Below are 18,575 nucleotides of genomic sequence, written 5' to 3'. Positions count from 1 at the left end.
ACAAGAACAAGAAATTGATTCCGATTCAGTTTCGCCAAATAAGCAGCTTCTTGGTGAGAAGCGGTCGTGTGTCGATATCTCAAAAACTTGTGTATATGGTATGTATAGCGACGGACAGACAAAAATGGCTAAATCGACTTAGCTTGTCACGTTGGTCATTTATATATAGACTATATAGGGTCTCCTACGCATCCTATTTGGTGTTAAGAACGTCGTGGTGAACTTAATACACTCTGTTCAGGGTATGCAAAACGTCAACCCGTCGACAAACAGCCGTTAAACACCCAGTAATTGCATGAGTATTATGTAACTCATATAGGCAATTGATTTTCTCAAAGTACCTATTTGGCTCAGGCTACAACTATTTTTTTATGAAATGTAAACTAATCTAACCCCACTTTATCGCTCTTTAAGATTTGTAAATGAACGTGGATCTCGGAAATGCTGGCAATATAAACTTGGAAAATTTCCATAAACCAATGTTCAGTTCTTCTATTCTTCAATTACTCTATTATTTTTATAAATAGTCGAACATACTGAGCACATATCAATACCATTATATTTGAATAAGTATTCTCTGTCTGGCAGTCAACATTTTTTTGCATTCGTATACTAGAAGTATATTTTTTGCAATAGTCGGAAAACTTTAGTCCCAAAATTGCTTTTGCAGACCACGCAAAGTCGCGCCATTGGCCACTGACGGCCGCGCATACATTTCGGGAGAAAGTTGTGACGCACAAGCCGCAAATAACACCGCGACCGCGAAGACTGGCAGCTTTTTTAGTGACTTGTATTTTTTTGCGTGCTTCTAGGTGCTAAAGGCGAAAATATTAAATAAATTCGCTACTTGTTTTTCTTTGTGCCCCCTCACTCTTCGTCACCGATCAAATAGATACTCGCCGGCAGTCATCATGCGCCCCTGCGCCGCCACTCAGGCAGACATTAATGGGTGAAAAATTTGTTTATATAATTTTCGAAAATGAATTATGGCCGTAATATACTAGGGGCAAATAGCTACAAACATTGTGTTGATATATACATACATACATATGTATATACTCGCATGGAGCTATGCATATTGGCTTGTCTGTTAAACGCGATGACATGAGCGCAAACAAGAGCAACATAGCTAAAAAAATCAGTTCAAAATTTCAGAAAATTTCCTACACTTGCTAACGCTTACTACAAATTGTGCACAATTCACAAGTTTGTGGGCTGCTGTTGAAACTTTTGCTAACTTGTGCCCAAAACTAGCATGTTTTTGTTTACCTGTATGTATTATCAGTTAATAAAGCTTAAAGTACGGCCAGATTAAATATTTAAGCACATTCAAATTACTACGCCGCAAGTAATTAATAAATAAATAAATAAACAAGAGTTTTGCTGTTGTTGTTGTTGTATGAAAAGTGGCAAAGTGCGTTCAAAAAGCAAGTACCTATGGCCTGGCAGCGACACTCAAGGTGCCTGTCTGCGCTCAAAAGTGGTTGGATGTGTGTGTGTTTGTATGATTGCTCTCTTGCGTACGTGACATGACTGAGCGCTGAGACAAGAATAAAACATACAGCAGATAAGCAATAATTGCACTTGAAATTTTACAACAAAATGGCTGTCACACGAAGTACATATGTATGTATGTACACGCACGGAAAACGGAAGTAAGTGTGATGAAGATTTGTAAGACAGTGCACCCTGTGTTGTGCTGCGCGGGCTTGCCTTTCAACCGATGTTTGTTTTTACAAAATTTTAGTAAATGTGGCACGATTTTGGTTTTTATTTTGCAACTATTTTGCGCTTTTTTCTAAATATTTTTCGAATTTGTAGAATTTATAAAATTTTCGTCGTATATACACGAAGAAGTCGCTCAGTGTTTGAGATATCGATCTGAAATATCAAGTCTTTATATGGAACATGTTTTTATATGACAAGATATCTGCACAAAAATTGGCACAGATTATTATTCAGATTGGACCACTATAGTATATTGCTGCTAAAAAAACTGATTGATCTAAATCAAGTACTTTATATGGCAAACTTGTTTATTTGACAAGATATCTTTACGAAATTTGGCATGGATTACTGTCCAAGGCCGCGCTACAATCACAACACATATTGTTCTAAACGGGCCACTATAGCATATAGCTGCCATATAAAGTGATCGTTCAAAATCACGATAAAGGACTTTTTATACTCTTTTGTACTATGAGAAATGCAGCTGTGCACGGTCTTCTAGCTTCGGCAGCCGAAGTCAACGTTTTTTTTAGTATTTTTTGTTTTATGCTGTAATGTGTAAATTAGCAACAAGCTAATCATCATTAGCATAGCAGTAGCAACCTTTGTTGGCATATTTATAGACACGAATATTTGTAAACAAACGCAACTAATTGATTTTTACTCGCGGCGAAAACAAATGTAAATGGGCAATAAAAATCGAAAGTAAACAATGCGAACGCTTAGCAAATTCAAGCGAAGAACTAGCTCAAGAGCTGTGATAAAATTGCACGCGCGAAAATAGCAAAAAAGTGTAAAAATTGTTGTGGTGATACAAAAGTAAATAAAAACCATATAATAGAGAAATTAAAGCAGCGCTGTGAACTCATATGTGTGTGTTTGTTTGCGCGAATTACCGCACTTGCTCGGTGTTCGCGGTAAATTGGTCAGCGGCACTTCGATTGCCAGTTGACCGGCGTACGAGTCTACGGTGGCGGCTATGATACTTATGATTCTGATTGTTGCTGCGCGTACAGCGGCGTTTAAGACTGTTTGGATACGTTTAAATTAATTTCAATTGATACACTTCGTAGGACAGCAGAAACAATATAAATATAGTGGTCACGGTTTTATTGATAGGCACATAGACGCCTCAGCGAACCGCTTCGAACTCGTTTGGGCCGATTCGCGACCAGTTTAATCCCAGACAATGATTTTCCATTTAATTATTTATAGCATACTTGCAAATATAGCGAGATTTACAACGCGGTAACTCCTCTATTATTGATATTTTTATTTGGAAAACAGCAAATTTTGTGCGAAAAAGTTCAAGAACAGTCTATGCACAGCCGTAGCTATTTCATCATGGTCTTGTGTATAAATACAAGTGTGCAGCAGCGTCATCAACAACACCTGCTACGCCAATTCAGTCAACGACGTCATCAACAATTTCATTACCACACAAATTTGAATTTTCTCTATTCGTCACTTTTCAATTTGTTGCAACAGCAGTCAAAACGGCACTTTAGAGCACTTGCTAGGAATGGTTGTTTGTATAAACGTACGACAAAGATCATTTGCCGTTATTTTGATTGAGCTTTGAACACCGCAAGTACATACGTATACTATACTATATAAATAAGTATCTTTAAAAATGTTCTGTTTTATTGTATTTCTATTTCTTATGTATTTCTCCTTATATATGTATAATTTATGCTTATATATTTTTCTCCAAATGGCACTTTGTTTCTTCACTTTTTGGTACATACCCTGATTTCTGATTTCTGGCTGCTCTCCGGCGTTTGCTGATGCAGTAGCGCCCAGCAAATAACCCTATATATTGTGGCGTATTGGCTTATATTGTGGAAACGATTTTTTCGGTACCATTTCTTTGTGGAACTGTACGAAAACTCGCAAAAAAACACACGCACGCACAATGATCTGCACGAATTTCGTATTGAAAACGTTCCACATTCGATAAACTCACGTAAATACGCATGTGTATGTACATATATACATATGTGTGTATGTGCTGTTTTGTTTTGTTGGCATTTCATTCTACATTCTATGTATAATATGGAAAATTGTACGATACCATTGTTCCACAAAATATTTTGGCAATTTTGAATGTGTTCCAAAACTGTGAACGAATACTGTACACACGTAATTCATTTTATATGGCAACCATGGAATTTTTGCCTTAAACCATTAATAAAATATTTGATTTGATGAACTAGCTGAGAAAGGCCTAACATATGCGAAACAGTACGCCAAAAACAGGCATTCAAATCTTGCTTTCATAAACTTGATAGCTACATGATGAGTTAGGCCGATTTGTGCGTATGAAAAATGTTAAATGTTTCCTCGAAAGTATTTTTTTTCGGGGTGGTTGAGATGATGTCTCAAATTGTGCTAAACCAATTCCTTTGAAATTTGACAGAAATCTTTGTTATACAATTCTCGCTCGCGTTTGCCTTGGATTTTGGAAATTTTTAATTTTAAGTATTTTTTAAAATTTCGAAAAGGTCAAAAAAGGGAATACAAGGCATCTGAGGCCTTCAGATTAGCCAACCTTCTTCGGGTGTCGACGCCATTTTTGGAACTTTTATCTTTGGCAAAGCTCAAACCGATGGCGAAATCTTAATCAATGAAGACTTTTTTTCAATTTTAGATCACTACAAGCGTTGAAATCATGTCAAACAGGAGACACGGTTTTTTAAAACCTTCGCCCCACTGCCATTACAAAAACCTCTAATCCGCGATCTAATCGCCGCAAGACACGCGCTTCGTTCGGTGGTGGAACCAACAAATTTTAGGCAAAAAACTTTCACAAAAACACTTCTAGGGCATTAAGAAAGCTTTATAGAGAGCAAAATGCGCTTTTTGGCTTATAGCGTGATACAATTTTCTCAGTTTAAATAATTTTCTATACATTTTATTTTACAAAATTTATCAATTTGTAATTATCGCTACAAAATAGGGGGCGCAGCACACAGGCAAAGTCACATGTGCAGGCCGTTTGACGGATGGACGTCTCTCACTTAGTTTGTTTATCATTTTCGCGAGTATAAACACGCACACATACACACAGTAGCACAAAAATAGAAAAAATAAAAAAATAGATTTATATATGTATATATGCATATGTATGTATGTATGTTTATTTGATAAATTATTATATTTGATTAAAAACTAAATAAATGTCACCCACACACGCACACATGCAAACGCACATATTAATAAAACATGCCTGTTAAGCATATAAGTACAAGTGTACATACATCCACACATGCAGCTAATGAGACGCGCTACAACGCAGTTGTAGTTGGAAATGAAATTTAATGTAATTTATTTATCGTCGACAGAAGGAAAATATTTACATTTCAGCGTTCACTTCAGCGAAATGTGATAAAGCAAAGCTGTGTGAGAGCGCGAGAGCAACAGGTTGTTGACGCACCGCTGGCGGTTGACGGCTGACGGCTGACAGTTGAGCGACTGCTGCTCAAGCAAAGTACAACGCGCCAGCGTTTCGGTGTAACATGGCGTATGAGTAACAAAAGCGCTTCACAATAGCCAAAGTGGAGAGTTTTCGTATTCTACATATACATATGTACGTATTTTTTCCGTTTTGTCTTCGCCTTCCTTATTTACATATGTACATAAGTGCCCAGGCATGTACTTATATGAGCTATATGTAGTTTGGTACGCCAAGTGTGGAAATATCGCCGATTGCACGTGTATTTGTAGGTATGGTAAGTATTCATTCTATGTATGTATTTGTATGTATGTGCGTGCTTGTCAGTCAAACTGTCTGCGCTGGCAACATTGGCATATCCTTCACTTTCAAGCAATATCTACAAAAGTGGCGCCAGATAAAAAGTGACTCAGTACACATACGAATACTAGCGAATAAACGCTAGCTATGTTATTAAAGCAAACAATTTTAGATTGCATTAAAACGGCTTGCATACAAAACAAGAGCAATATTTCATAAAAACTCAAATATTTTTCGTTTATGTTTTTTTTATATATCTTATCATACAAAATATTTGTGTTTCAGCATGAATGTATGTATGTATTTGTGCCACATTAGGGCCACCCAACCGTCGCCGCACTGCCAGCGCATTCGCTTTTGTTCACCTACCTTTTGGATAGTTCAGTTTGACAATCCACAGCGTGTAGTCGCCGCTAGCGAGCAGGTAGCAATAGCTTCGCTTTTGTTGTGCTTGTCGTACGCAAGTGGCGTTTATGCAGCCGTTGCCAGTGTCGTCGTCGTTGGCGTTGCGGTTGCTATGTGCTGCGTTAACTTGCAGTCGGCAGTTATGCGTCTCATAAATGCCACTGTCCAGTGTTTCCATTCAAAAGAGTATATCGACAGTGTCGTCGCTCGTCAATTGCCGACGTTGCGCGTCCGTTTGTTGTTGCTTATGCTGATGATGTGGCGTGGTTGAGGAAAACTTGACTTGGCGACAGCAGCGACGTGTCTCCAAACTGATCGCGTATTTGGTTATGTCGTGTAAACTTGCGTGAAGCAACAATAACAATAAAAAATATAACTAGCTGTCGCTTACGTGCGTAATAGCTGAAGTCCAAACGAATGCATGCGCGCTGGACCGAACGACGTCAAAGCGTTTTATGCTGCTGATTGAGTTCGCGTTCTTTTCTTTAGCAATTTAAGTCTGTTGATTGTAATCTCAACAAAAAAATTGTGCTCCTCTTTTACTTTTATTGTGTTGCATTAACTATTGTATTTGCTTGATTGTGACATTTATTGTTTGTGTGATTTTATTATGTGTTGCTTCGTTGTCGTTGTCTATTTTGTGGCTTCTAACTTATCTGTTTTTGGCGTACTTCCGTTAAGTTGGAAATTAATCAAGCGAATTCATATACATTTATGTATGTATGCATGTAGTTGTTGCAATCAGGGACATATCCATGTAAGTCGACGGATTTATTACGTAATGTAGCTTAGATGAAATATGTTTTGTTGCTTGCGTTTAATTTTTAGTTTTCTCAACACTTTTATTTGAATTTATTATTGTTATATATTTTTTAATTTTTTTTTTCGCAGTTTTTTATTTAATTTTCTTTGAATGTTGTAAAAAATTGTTAAACTTTATTTTCTCGTTCCATAAATTTTGTTAGTATATTTAAATACTTTCTACATTAATTTTAATTTTTTTATTTCACTCTTTTACAAATATTTACACATTTTAATGTTTTTATTATATTTTTTGTTTTGTCTTATTTTTTTTTATTAATTTTTAATAAATAATTGCCTTTAAATGATTAATTTTGCACTTTTAAATAAATTTTTGCACTTTTAGGGAAAATTAATTTTTGTACGTATTAATGAATTTCAGTACTTTTTACTTGAAAACTATTTTAAAGTATAAATTTTAAACACTTTTTCAAACGCAGGAAACAGTTATATTATAACACAGTTGGAATATTTCGATATTAATTTTACTGTATACTTCTGTTTAGCAGCGATTTGATGAGTAGTAATAATATTATTAAATATTAGTTATATTTTTTATTTAATAGAGAAAACATTAAGTTTTCTGTATTCACAAATGTATTTATTTAATTTTTATAATCAATATACACCCCTGTAAACACATTTAATTCATTTGATTCAATGAAATCTATGTCTTCAGTTTTCGCGTGTTTATTATATTTATTTTATTCAAAAAAATATTTTTTAATTTTTGTTTAAATAAATGTTTTATATATAAAAATAATGCTTTTTCAAAATTTCAATCAATATGTACATATTTTTATACTCCTGCAACAGAGTATAATAGTTTTGTTCACCTCAGCGTTGTATGTATCACCGAAAACTAATCGAGAGAGATTTAGGGTTATATGTATATAAATGATCAGAATGACGAGAAAAGTTGAAATCCGCTTGACTGTCGGTCCGCCCGTCCGTCTATCCGCATTTTTAGGCAATAAAGTACGAGTTCGTAGATGGCCATAATCGGACCACTGCCACATCCACAAAACGCCATTAACCGTTGGCTCCAAAGGCAAACAAAGTGGTAATTGATGGTGGTCTATATTTCTATATTGATTCATATACTATAAATATATTGTTTATTTAAAACATTTTGCAAGTTAGGTAAATGAGGTTAGATATTTCTTATATTCTTTTGCTCAGAAGCGTAGCACTTAAAAACCGAGTTCAAGGACATTTTACTAAGACGTACTCTAATGAGAAGTCTCATATATTTTATGATCATTGTGCGATTTGCAGCGCTGGAAATTTCATTTATAAATACAAATGAATGTACTTATAAAAGCAATAACAAAAATATATACACACATACATATGTATATGTGTATAGTTCAATTTGCACATTGAACCCGTCACATTTAAGTATGTGGCACAGTCCAATTTCGTACTTCGCAGCCGCCGATGCTCAGCGTGAACGAGTTTCAATTAAGAAGTCAGGCGATTTCAGAAGTAACGCGAAGATACGTAAAAATGTACATACATATGTATATACATACATGTGGATGTGACTATATTCGTAAACATACATGTACATATTTCCCAATATAAAAGGTTAGAACGAAAAAATATTAGCGAGGCACGCAAAGTGTTCAAAGAAATTTGACATTTAATTGGTTATGGCTTTTTTTTATAATTTAAAATTCATTATTTTACAAAAACAAAAAAAGAACACGTTTTCAATGAATTTCAGTTTAGCTAAACTTAGCTTCTCCACGTTTTTTAGTTATGAGCTTTCTCGTGTTATTTCGTCATTTTCTTTTATTTGTTCTCCTCTTTATTTATTTATATTTATAGCAAATTTTTAGCATTAATTCCACTTAATTGTTAATCGTTTTTAAATTGTTTGTTTACTGTTTATGGTCACAAGCTTTTCGCATATACTGTCGGTATGCGAAAACGCTTGAGTTATGTTTGGTTTTGAAACATTTTGTTTTTGCTACATTTTTAACGATTTTTTGTGAAGAAATGAGACACCCATCTCGTTACTCCCCCAAAATAACCACAACATTCTGCGAAGTAAACAAGACACCGATTCGACGAGTGACGAGACGAGTCTTTCTGCGATATATGACACACCACCGGCTTGGCAGCGCCGCCAAAGCCTTTGCGGCGAGTGAAACCGGAAAAATTCAGTTTCATTATGTAGTAAAAGCAATAAACAAAGGTGCCTCCTAAACGGTTTTATGTTTTCATCAATTTCATTAATTATGAATGAGTTGGCGGTGGATAGGGCATAAGCAAAAGATAAATAAAGCCACAACAAATACTCAAAAAGCAAAACAAAACAAACTCAATTCTGAAAAGATAGCGGCGATGCAGAAAAACGCTTTGCAGTCACGTATTTCCTATTGAGGTTATGTATTACATACGAACTGCATTGATATTAGTGAGGGAACAAGGTGAAAAATGAAACTAAGGCGAGATATAGAGATGGATGATTGACTCCGCTGAATCGATGTCTTATAAGACATAAGATCCGGAAGTAATTAATAACCTAAAGTAGTCGATGGATGCAAACTGATATATTGTGTTGTTCACTAAGTAATTTCCTTTGATGACAACAGCTGATCTTATTGAATTTTTTCGCAGCCAACTTCACACTTATCTGTTTTACCGTTATATATTTGAACAGCTGATATAATAAGGCTTGCTTGTACAAAAATTTTTTTGGAATACAAAAATAGAGAATATATAATATTATAAAATGTTTTACACAATAAAAAATCGTGTTAAAATTGCACTAAACAAAAAAGAAAAAACTTAGTGGGTGACCCAATATCTACATATATGTATATGTTAAATATACTTATGTATTACACGACTATATATAGAGACCAATTCAGCTCTCTTGGCGGATAATTCTTTTTCGGACCAACAATTAAATGTAGGTATTTGTGGATAAAGCTCTCTGCTTGTCTGACTGCTTCTGTTTGCCAAACACTATAAAGCGGCTTTCAAAGGAAGAACGATGCGATAGGTGCCTTTGGGTATGATTTCACAAATTTAAAAAGATAAATACAATGAAGGTATAACGACGGTTTCCAAATATCAAACAATCGCCTTATTTCATTCATTTATTGAAAATTTTCCATTCAGATACTAAAACACGCCATTTCTCTTCAATTAATCTAAACGCGGCAGATTAGAACACTTTATTAATTACAGTCTGAATTGTTTGCCATTTTGTTTTTGTTTAATCAATTAGATAAGCGGCAAGTTCAAACTGGTATGCTTTCGTGACGGGAAAACTCTGTCAGGTAATTCAAATTTTTATTTGAACTAAATATCACTAGTTCTAAGTAAATGTGCACACATATGTATGAATGTGCGAAAATAGCTGTGTATTACACAATCAACAATGAATTGAGAATAATAACTAAGATGAAAGCACTGTTAGCTGAAAAAGCTAAATCACATATTATACGAGGGCTTTGTGATAATTCGGTAAATTTTCTCATTGGAATGGATTTTTGCGCACTTTCCACGATGTGGAAGGAGCAGTAATTCAGCACTACGCCAAGAATAAGCAAAAAGGGTTACGGTTTTTGTCGAGAATAAAAGATATGTATTCAACAGTCAGAAGATGAGGAATCATATCAAAATATGGCAAAAGTTTACAGTATATGTACATTCGTATTGGGAGTTTAAAAGTTTAGTAAGATCATGAAACATGCAGCAAAGGTAAAGCTATACTGAGTTTGAACTTACAGTCTCAGAAATAAAATTTATAATAAGCGTTTTAAGGCAACAGCCTAAGTGATTCATTCAATCAAAATGTACTTTTCGGATCTTTCTTGAACGAATAGCATAGAGGAATTCGAAATTTGATTCAAATGTAATATAAACCGTATATTTTCAGATCAAAAATTGAGATATCAACTCCCTACAACCTTTTTAGCAGAGTTTTACTTGTAGTTATAAAGAACAGTTTCCACAACAGTCGGGTCAGCGTAACCGGAACGCACCCGGATTTTTATGCGTCCACGGACTGTCAATTGGTCACCAACCCTCGAAATTACTGCAGGAATATTTTCTGACACTATAAAAACAACAATCCGGCCGGCGTAACCGGATCGGACCCGGAATTTTATTCGGACAAGGACTATTAACCATACACCACTCCTCGAAATTACTTGAGGAATATTTTCTGCCGCTACCAAAACAACAATAACATTAAACATTTTGTATGTATTTCGAAACTAATAGCACCGAATTAAATATTTAATATTTTTATGTGTGTTTTTTTTCAGTGCTTCCACTCCAAATAAGTTCTATAAGGTTGATTCTTGGTACATCTAAACAAAATCTTGCACTCAGTGAAGGGGAGAACGCAATTTATTTTAAGAGATCAGTACGTCTGCGGATTATTCTGTTGATGCGAGCTTATCCAATTGAAGTTTTTTATATCCGAATTCACAAACGCCTCATCATTTAATCAATTATTCAATTTTCATTTGCACTCTTTCCATTTGCAGGCATTTAATAAGTTTTAAACTAAGAGAAATTGTTGTTTTGATTAATTAATTAAAGCGCGCAAAAGAAAAAATTGTCGGCATTTAATTAATAAAATAAACGCCGACAAACCGTGAAGAAAAAGAAAAAAATTATAAAACTAAAAAAAGTCGCGATTAAACGCACGCGCATAGTGTCGTCGGTGGAGAGTGGCACTATTGTTGTTGTAAGCTTTGCTGTTGGTTTTTTCTTTCGCTTTTTACGCTTTTAATTCGTTTTAATATAATTCAATTCCAATCGCTTTTGCAATTGTGGGAATTTCAGCAGCGCCGCTGTGCCGATTTTCCGCGCTAGAACACTGTGAGCGCTTATTCGAAAGGCTGATTAAAATTCAGAATTGTTTTTTAGCTGTTTTCAGCCGTTAATTTTCTCACTTAAACTTAAACGCGCTACGTACGCTTGAAAACCTGATGAAAAGGCATTGAAGCCGTTAATAGCTTTTCACTTCATTCAATTCAATTCAACGATTCGTGTTCGCAGCACTTGGCATTCACTAGAGAAATATTGAAAAACTTAATTGTGGATTTAGAGAACTCAGCTTGGAGCAAATATTTTTTATCCGTTTGAATTTTCGTACTCGTCGGTGGAGCGTTATGTGTCGCGGTTAATGCTAAACTGTTTAGCTGATTTACAAGTAAATCCGACAGTCGTCGCTCCAAAAACACAGACACAAACGCCGCCAATTCAATTTGGTGTATGCAACCCCTTGGTCCCGAGTGCCCCGTCCTCGACCGACCTACCAACCAAACAACTAACCAACCAACGGTCTGACTGAATAAACAAACGGTGTTTGGCGGTGCCGGACGAATGCACATTACAGTCGTCTATGTGCGCACTACAATTACGAACACAATAACTACTTTCTGTGTCTGTTTGTATGGATGTATGTAAGTATGCGTGTTTGCATAGTTGATTTGTGTAGCGCCTCGGTGCCAGAGCTCGGCTTCAATGCGCTAAATCTGATTATAATGCGATCGTGTAAATTAAATCTGCTCATCAGGCATTGTCAGCAGGCTTGATCCGTTGATCTGTTGATGTCGTTATCAACGTTTGTGTCGGCGACTTCGTTGAGTGGCGTACGAAAGACATGGCAATTGAAAGCGTGAGCGTAAGTTGATGGTAAGTTTTCAATTTGGTGAAAAATAGTAAATTTCCATAGTGTAAAGTCTCATCAACCTCTCTCATTGGCACATGCTATACCATATGCCATAGTTTAACACAGTCGATGACAATTGATAATCCCGTCCCGGGATCACAGTCAATGTCGTTTCCACAAAAGTCGGTTTTAGGTAACGAACAAAACCAGATTTTTATCGTCCAAGGACTATCAACTCGGCAGCATTCCACCAAATTTGTTCAGGGATGTTTTCTGTCGCTATAACAACAACATAATACATGATAAATCTACAGAATTTGTTGAGGAATTGAGCATTTAGTTGCAAGATTTCAAAATATATGAGCGTAATGCTGGATACAAGAGCGACTCAACAGAGAAATTATTTTCATTTATATTCCTTTCATATTTTGATCTTATTGATTAATATATTATCTTTAGAAATATCGCCCTGTGGTCCTTTACCCAAATCCTCTTGGTTGGCCTACCATAACGATTTACTTGATCTTCGATCTTCAATTAGTTCTGATCCAATAAGATCCTAACAGTATTCTGTATATACAAAGAGTTCAGTATCAACTAACATGCTTGAGAATTTCTGAGGATATTCAAACAACCTACATAATTTACTGAGGGTCTCTAGTCCCAACTGACTACGCCAAAAACTGATTACCAGTAGCGAATTAATAACATTTAGTACTCGACTTTTGTTTCTTCATTATATAGGGGTTCATTGTTTGATCTTTTTTTCCTACATGAGGTTATCGAACTTCCAACTCAGTCTAATAAGTACAAGAAAGCATACATGCCACGATCGTCACCATAGGACGCCCACGCGTACGACGGTCGACACTGCCACACCGCAAAAACGTGCATACAAACAAACATATTGTACAAACTAAGTGCATATACACACATATGTATTTGTTTTACATACACCAATCGCCACCTCCAGCACCACCCACCTGCATTACCGGCACCACCCACTGCCTCACTCAAAAATTTGTTTTACACATACACACATACATATGGCAAAGAGTTGAGCTGAGTAAATGATTGCTGTGTTAAAAATTGAATTAATTCAATGAATTTGCATTGTAAAGCGGGCATGTATGATAACGAAGCGCTAAACTACCGATGTATGTACGAGTATGTACATATGTATACATATGTATGTTTTTATTTCTTTGTAATACTTCACATGTGCAGAGTAAATGTGATTGAAGGAAAAGTTGTTTATACAAATGTGCATATGTATGTTAATATATAGTACATCTTATAGATGGAATTTTAAAGAACAAGGAGTGCGTATATACATACATACAGTACGTATACATACAAGTACATACTAAATATACTGTATATCCGTGTTACTCTGAATATACATATACCCGATTTTGAAGAGTTCGTTTCATGTTTGTTTTATACGGACATATGTTTCGAGTATATACATATATACATATGTACCTCTGCTATTTAGTATTAACGTTATCATTTACCAATGTAGGCATGTACAAATGTCTATGCCGTTATCATATACATAGGTAAGCCGCAGTACAAGTTTGGAGTTCGAGCACATTTTGTCGTACTTCAATTAATTAATAATAATATGAGACAAATTGTTTGTTTGTGGTTTGTGTTGTTATTTTGAATTTCTATGCGATTGGTATGTTTTACCTACATGCATACATATACTCTGCACAGATCGCGTAATATAATTTACATGTATTAGTACATACAAATATATTTATATATACAAGTGTGTTTATATTGTGGTGATAGCTCACAAGTTCGTAAATTAAAGTGTAATTGAATTCAAGTTACCCAAATGAACTCAAGAGCACTCAACGCTACTATGAGTGCTCCTTCACAATTTGCACATTAAATGCAAGAATTAATATACTAAAGTTTAAATTGAATGTTTCTAAGTTAAGTAAAAATTATAATAGTTCCGGCGCTCAAGTGATGAATTTAGTTATCTAAATAACATACCTTGGACATCGTCGCTTCACTATCCTTCCATGTACGGGCATGTGGGTGCCCAAGCGCTCGCTCATTGTATTTACTACGCTCGTTACGCTACCTGTTAGCACTAAGTTTTGACTCGCAGATAACAATATGTACACTCATATTTGAAATACACATACGCATATTAACACTAAAATTTATGTATATATTTATTAAGTACTTAATAATAACTGGAGGAAGCATCACTATGGCACTAGCGCATATTCGTGAAGGATATAAACACATATTGCTTTGAAATTTTACTGCACTGCATACACACACATTTTATTTCCTACTTTCACTTCACATATTTGCACAATTTTCACTAATACCGTAATTATTGTCGAAATAAAACAAATTTAAATTTCACTATAAGAAAAGTTATACGCCAAATTATTTTCAACTGTCAAAATAGCGGACTTCTTTTTACAGGGTGATACTGATCCAGCTATTCAATGGGTGATTCATGTATTGTTAAACAATTATTAAATAAATGTTACAGAATTGTTACGTATTATTTAACTTATGGTTATACAGTTGTGTCTACATAATTCATTGTTATTCTCTTTGCTTGATTTTCTCACACTAAGCCACTAATTATTTGGCGTTTGTAAATAATATTTTATTTTTTGTGATTGTGGTTATGTATTGGGGTTTTTGGTGACTAAGTCAGTCATGGCTACTTATGTGTAATACCCTCGTTGTCACCATCGTACCTTACTAGTTCGTCGGTGCTATCTATTAGCGGTGTGTAAATTGAAATCGCACAAAACAGTAAACAATTAAAAAACGTTGCGCTTTAAAAAGAAGATATACAAACACTGCCATTGTAATTAGGTTCATTCAACAGATTCTCATTGCGGCCTACAGTCCGCTTTTTTGAATATTCCCATAAGCGGAAGCGAGAAATTTATCGTTAAATTCAATTATGAGCGTTGTTTTCTAGCTAGCGCCTAAAAGTATGCAACGTTTATCGAAAACATCAAACCTTCAAACGCCGAAATGGGTTTTACAAAGAACCTTTATGGACGACCGAACATTATTATGAAGTCGGAAATCGTTCCCACGACAGTACGGTCAAGGACTGTCAACTCGGTAGAATTCTGCCCCAACAACAACAAAGTCGGCAATGGGCCCTAATTCGGTCAAAGCCTCTACCGATTCAAACAGAGTTAGATCATCGAAATAACAGCCTTTACCCGGATATTATCCGATAACGTAGAACCGGTTGTTATGGGAATTGATTTACTTACCGATTTAAACAAGATTAGCTAAGGACTCTGTCCGGCAGCACCGCTGAGAATTATTTCAGAAATGATTTCCACCGCTAAAACAATCGAACATCATTTTATCCATTTTCTATACACATACCGAGTATCATAGGCCATATTAAAACAAAACAAACATTTATTTTAAACAACAGCGTTCAACCGATTTATTGATCAAACTTTTTCTACAGTATTTTTCAAACTTTGTTGTCTGCTATTACCGCTTATACAAAATCAAATTAATTGCTGTCCTCTTCTTATTCAATCCCTTATCATCGACTTAGATACATCTATTCGGAACGCATCATCTTTTCCTTTTGTCGCTGCAACTTCTTTTTGCTCAGCTTCTTCTTGGCAGGCTCGTTTTCAGAAGCCTTAGACACGACCGCTTCCTTTTCAGTAAGGATTACCTCAACGTGACATGGCGATGACATGTAGGGGTTGATACGACCATGAGCACGGTATGTGCGACGACGCAGACATTGTGCACGATTTACTTGTATATGATCGATGACCAGACGGTCGACATCGAGACCTTTGCAGTCAGCGTTAGCTTCAGCGTTACGCAGAAGCTGCAAAAGGAATTCAGCAGATTTCTTAGGCCAGCGACCTTGGGTGGTCTTCCATTGCTTCGCTTGTGCGCAACGACCAACACCACCGTTGAAGCGACGGAATGGAACGCACTCTTTCTGTTCGATGACCGATTTCAAAAAGCTTTGCGCACGGCGCAGAGGCATGCGTTTGATAGCCTGCGCGGTTTCATGGGTGTTCTGAAAGAGAATAGATATAAATTAGTATAAGCAGAAAACATTTGTAAAATAAGTGTCATATTTATTCGATGAGTGAATGAGATCGTTTTGTATTTGTGACACAAGTTCTAGATGGCAAATAGCAGGAGTTAGCAATTCGCCAGCTGATGCTTGGCCGCAGCTTATAAAGCGCTGCTTATTTAATCTAGCATCTTTGCAAAAGTGTCACTAAAGTATATTTCTTTCACGCACTGATTTAAGATGCAATTTAGTTATTTAGACTTTTATTTATTTGTTTAACAGGACAGGTCGTGGATTCGCAGTGTTAGGCGTTTTTACCACAGTATATCTGTTGATATGATGTAAGCATAATTATTTTAGAAGAACACAGGAATATTTCATGCACTTCTTAACGCATAATATGCTAAAATATTTTTTATTTGTTATAAGTTCAAGATTTATGTTCCGAATTTTAAAGATAATCGAACAAGATCATTTATGTTGCAACTGTAGCACAAGATCTAGATGGTTAATCGCTGGAGTTAGCAATTCGCCAGCTGATGCTTGGCCGCAGGCTTTTGGGCTCTGATTTAGACTTTTATTTATTTGTTTAACAGGACAGGTTGTGGATTCGCAGTGTTAGGCGTTTTTACCACAATTTTTCTGTTGATTTGATGTAAGCATAATTATTTTAGAAGAACACACGAATATTTCATGCACTTCTTAACGCATATTATGCTAAAATATTTATTATTTGTTATAATTCAGGATTTATGTTCCGAATTTTAAAGATAATTGAACAAGATCATTTATGTTGCAACTGTAGCACAAGTTCTAGATGGTTAATCGCGTAAATGACGATTCCCCAGCTGATGCTTGGCCGCAGGCTTTTGGGCTCTGATTTGGACTTTTATTTATTTGTTTAACAGGACAGGTAGTGATGATTCGCAGTGTTAGGCGTATTTACCACATTTTTTCTGCTGATTTGATGTAAGCATAATTATTTTAGAAGAACACAGGAATATTTCATGCACTTCTTAACGCATATTATGCTAAAATATTTATTATTTGTTAAAAGTTCAAGATTTATGTTCCGAATTTTAAAGATAATCGAACAAGATCATTTATGTTGCAACTGTAGCACAAGTTCTAGATGGTTAATCGCAGTAAATGACGATTCCCCAGCTGATGCTTGGCCGCAGGCTTTTGAGCTCTGCTCATTTCGTCTAGCATCTTTGCAAAAGTATCAAGAAACTTGTAGTTTTCCAAGCACTGATTTAAGATGCAACAGTATTTTATAGCTTCCCGTCAAAATTCGGCACATAAACAAAGTCAATGTATTAAAATTCATTTATATTATTGTAGTTCCATTTAAAATACAGCTCCATCACTTGAGGATGAATATTCTCTACATCATGTTAATACATCAAAACATCACTTATTTATACACAATAAATACTCTACTAAAAATCACTCACCTTGAAGTGCACACGTAGATTTGGTCCGCGCGCCTTGCACGATTTTGTGGCATTCTCTGGCTCCCGCGAGTACCGTCCCATTATTGTTTAATTTCTGTAAGATTGCAAATATACAATTCGTAAGTATATATTATCGAGCTATATAAACAGTATGTTTGTTAATAGCATTTATGTGGCTCTGTAGTGCAAAATCGGCCAAAATGTATATTAAATGAACAAAACCACACTTCGGCAGTTGCATTTCTGCACACATTTTCGGTTTGTTCCACATATTTTATTGGATGTTGAAGAATTTTATTTTCCACTTCGACAAAACCGTACCTTCTTCGTGATAAATTAAACCGGAAAAGAACTTATTTGACAGCTGTCACTTGGTGGGTAAGGCAGTGCACATCAATGCAAATGTCAATCAAATTCAACATGGTGGTTAAATCACAGGGTTGTAACGAATTTCACTCAGAGGTGTTGATTACCACAGTTTTTTATTTTTTGTTGTTAATTAAAAATTCAAATGTAAAGCAATAATTTGACATTAAAATGTAGTTAATTCGACCATCATGTGTAGTTATTCATTAAATTTCAATATGCATTCCCTAGATGTTATAATGTCAAGCATAAATTGTTGGCGATACTACGGCGACATCTAGGTCTCAATTTGATATACGAAGATGACATTTGGCCGTTGACAGGTAACCGCACTGGGGGTTGAAAAAATCAAAA

The 18,575-nt window shown here is 35.5% G+C and overlaps 2 protein-coding genes and 1 long non-coding RNA gene across 3 annotated transcripts in view; 1 reads left to right on the top strand and 2 right to left on the bottom strand.

Annotated features, from left to right (window-relative positions):
* LOC105226153 (synaptic vesicle glycoprotein 2B) overlaps nucleotides 1-6,730 on the bottom strand; it is a 34,927-nt gene extending 28,197 nt beyond the window's left edge. Inside the window, exon 1 of the mRNA XM_011204950.4 lies at nucleotides 5,852-6,730. The gene's annotated coding sequence lies outside the window, so the exon portion shown is untranslated. The remainder of the gene's footprint in view (nucleotides 1-5,851) is intronic.
* A 4,045-nt stretch (nucleotides 6,731-10,775) lies between these two features.
* Nucleotides 10,776-11,231, top strand: LOC125778195 (uncharacterized). The gene is made up of 2 exons (XR_007422567.1): nucleotides 10,776-10,911; nucleotides 10,978-11,231. It is a non-coding gene; the product is annotated as an uncharacterized LOC125778195 (long non-coding RNA).
* Nucleotides 11,232-15,766: 4,535 nt separating this feature from the next.
* Nucleotides 15,767-18,230, bottom strand: LOC105226154 (60S ribosomal protein L17). Its single transcript, XM_011204951.4, has 3 exons — nucleotides 18,177-18,230; nucleotides 17,856-17,949; nucleotides 15,767-16,398 (listed from the first exon to the last, which is right to left on the bottom strand). The coding sequence occupies exons 2-3, from the start codon at nucleotides 17,934-17,936 to the stop codon at nucleotides 15,919-15,921; spliced, it is 561 nt and encodes a 186-aa protein (XP_011203253.2). The 5' UTR covers nucleotides 17,937-17,949; nucleotides 18,177-18,230; the 3' UTR covers nucleotides 15,767-15,918.
* Nucleotides 18,231-18,575: the final 345 nt, after the last annotated feature.

Source organism: Bactrocera dorsalis, chromosome 4 (genome assembly GCF_023373825.1).
Source record: "Bactrocera dorsalis isolate Fly_Bdor chromosome 4, ASM2337382v1, whole genome shotgun sequence".
In the NCBI taxonomy this organism is placed as follows: domain Eukaryota; kingdom Metazoa; phylum Arthropoda; class Insecta; order Diptera; family Tephritidae; genus Bactrocera; species Bactrocera dorsalis.
This window is presented reverse-complemented; position numbering and strand designations above follow the sequence as displayed.